This window comes from Crocuta crocuta, unplaced genomic scaffold (assembly GCF_008692635.1).
Source record: "Crocuta crocuta isolate KB4526 unplaced genomic scaffold, BGI_CrCroc_1.0 scaffold2720, whole genome shotgun sequence".
In the NCBI taxonomy this organism is placed as follows: Eukaryota; Metazoa; Chordata; class Mammalia; order Carnivora; family Hyaenidae; genus Crocuta; species Crocuta crocuta.
In genome coordinates this window covers 52,734-53,459 of record NW_027531055.1, presented here as the reverse complement: position 1 = coordinate 53,459, position 726 = coordinate 52,734, and the positions used below count along the sequence as shown (strand labels likewise).

Sequence of the window (726 nt, the reverse complement as noted above, 5' to 3'; positions counted from 1 at the left end):
GGGCCCCCCGCCCGGGGGGGGGGGGCCTCCACTCCTTCGTCTCCCCCCAGGCCAGTCGTCTCCAAACCCCAACGTTGCTCTGTCCAGACTGCCACCTGGAAGCTGGAGCCCCCCGACACCTTTCCGCAGCCACCCCCACAAAACCGGCTCTGCCCCCGCTCCTGTGTCAGACCCTTCTCCACACGCCCTCGCCTCCCCGCCGCCAGGCATCCCAGAGACCCCTCCACAGGCTCCCTCCTTCCCAGGCCATTTCCAGCCCCAGTTTCTACTTCTCCCCGACAGGACTCCGCCCCGGATCGCCCACGGACGTCTTGCCCTCAGCCGGCCCCATCCTGCCCACTGGCCCCACCCAAACACGGCCCCCGGACGCTGCTGTGGAAGGTGCCCGCGGGCGCCCTCTCCTCTCCCCGAACCAGCGCTGCTGGCCACTCCCAGCCCCCAAGGGCCTCCGCACTCTGGACGCCCCTGTGGGGCCTCCCGGCACAGACCGAGTCAGTCACGTGCCGGCTGCGCCCCTCCCATGCCAGCTCCACGACCCCACTTGGCACAGGGGCGCGGCCTGCGGAACCGTGTGCCCGGCAGACTCGCGAACCTTGAGGATGACGCGGTCGGCCTCGGAGCCCGCGGGCGCGTACAGGATCTTGGGGTTGCTGGTCATGAGGTGCACGAGGAGGCCCAGGTTCCGCTGCTCCTTGCTGGTGAAGCCCAGGGAGCTCCTGTTGCCCC

The 726-nt window shown here is 70.5% G+C and overlaps 1 protein-coding gene across 1 annotated transcript in view; it reads right to left on the bottom strand.

Annotated features, from left to right (window-relative positions):
* ABCA2 (ATP binding cassette subfamily A member 2) overlaps nt 1–726 on the bottom strand; it is a 25,078-nt gene that overhangs the window by 13,345 nt on the left and 11,007 nt on the right. The window contains 1 exon segment of the mRNA XM_077771003.1: nt 593–725. Coding sequence (XP_077627129.1) covers nt 593–725 — 133 coding nt within the window.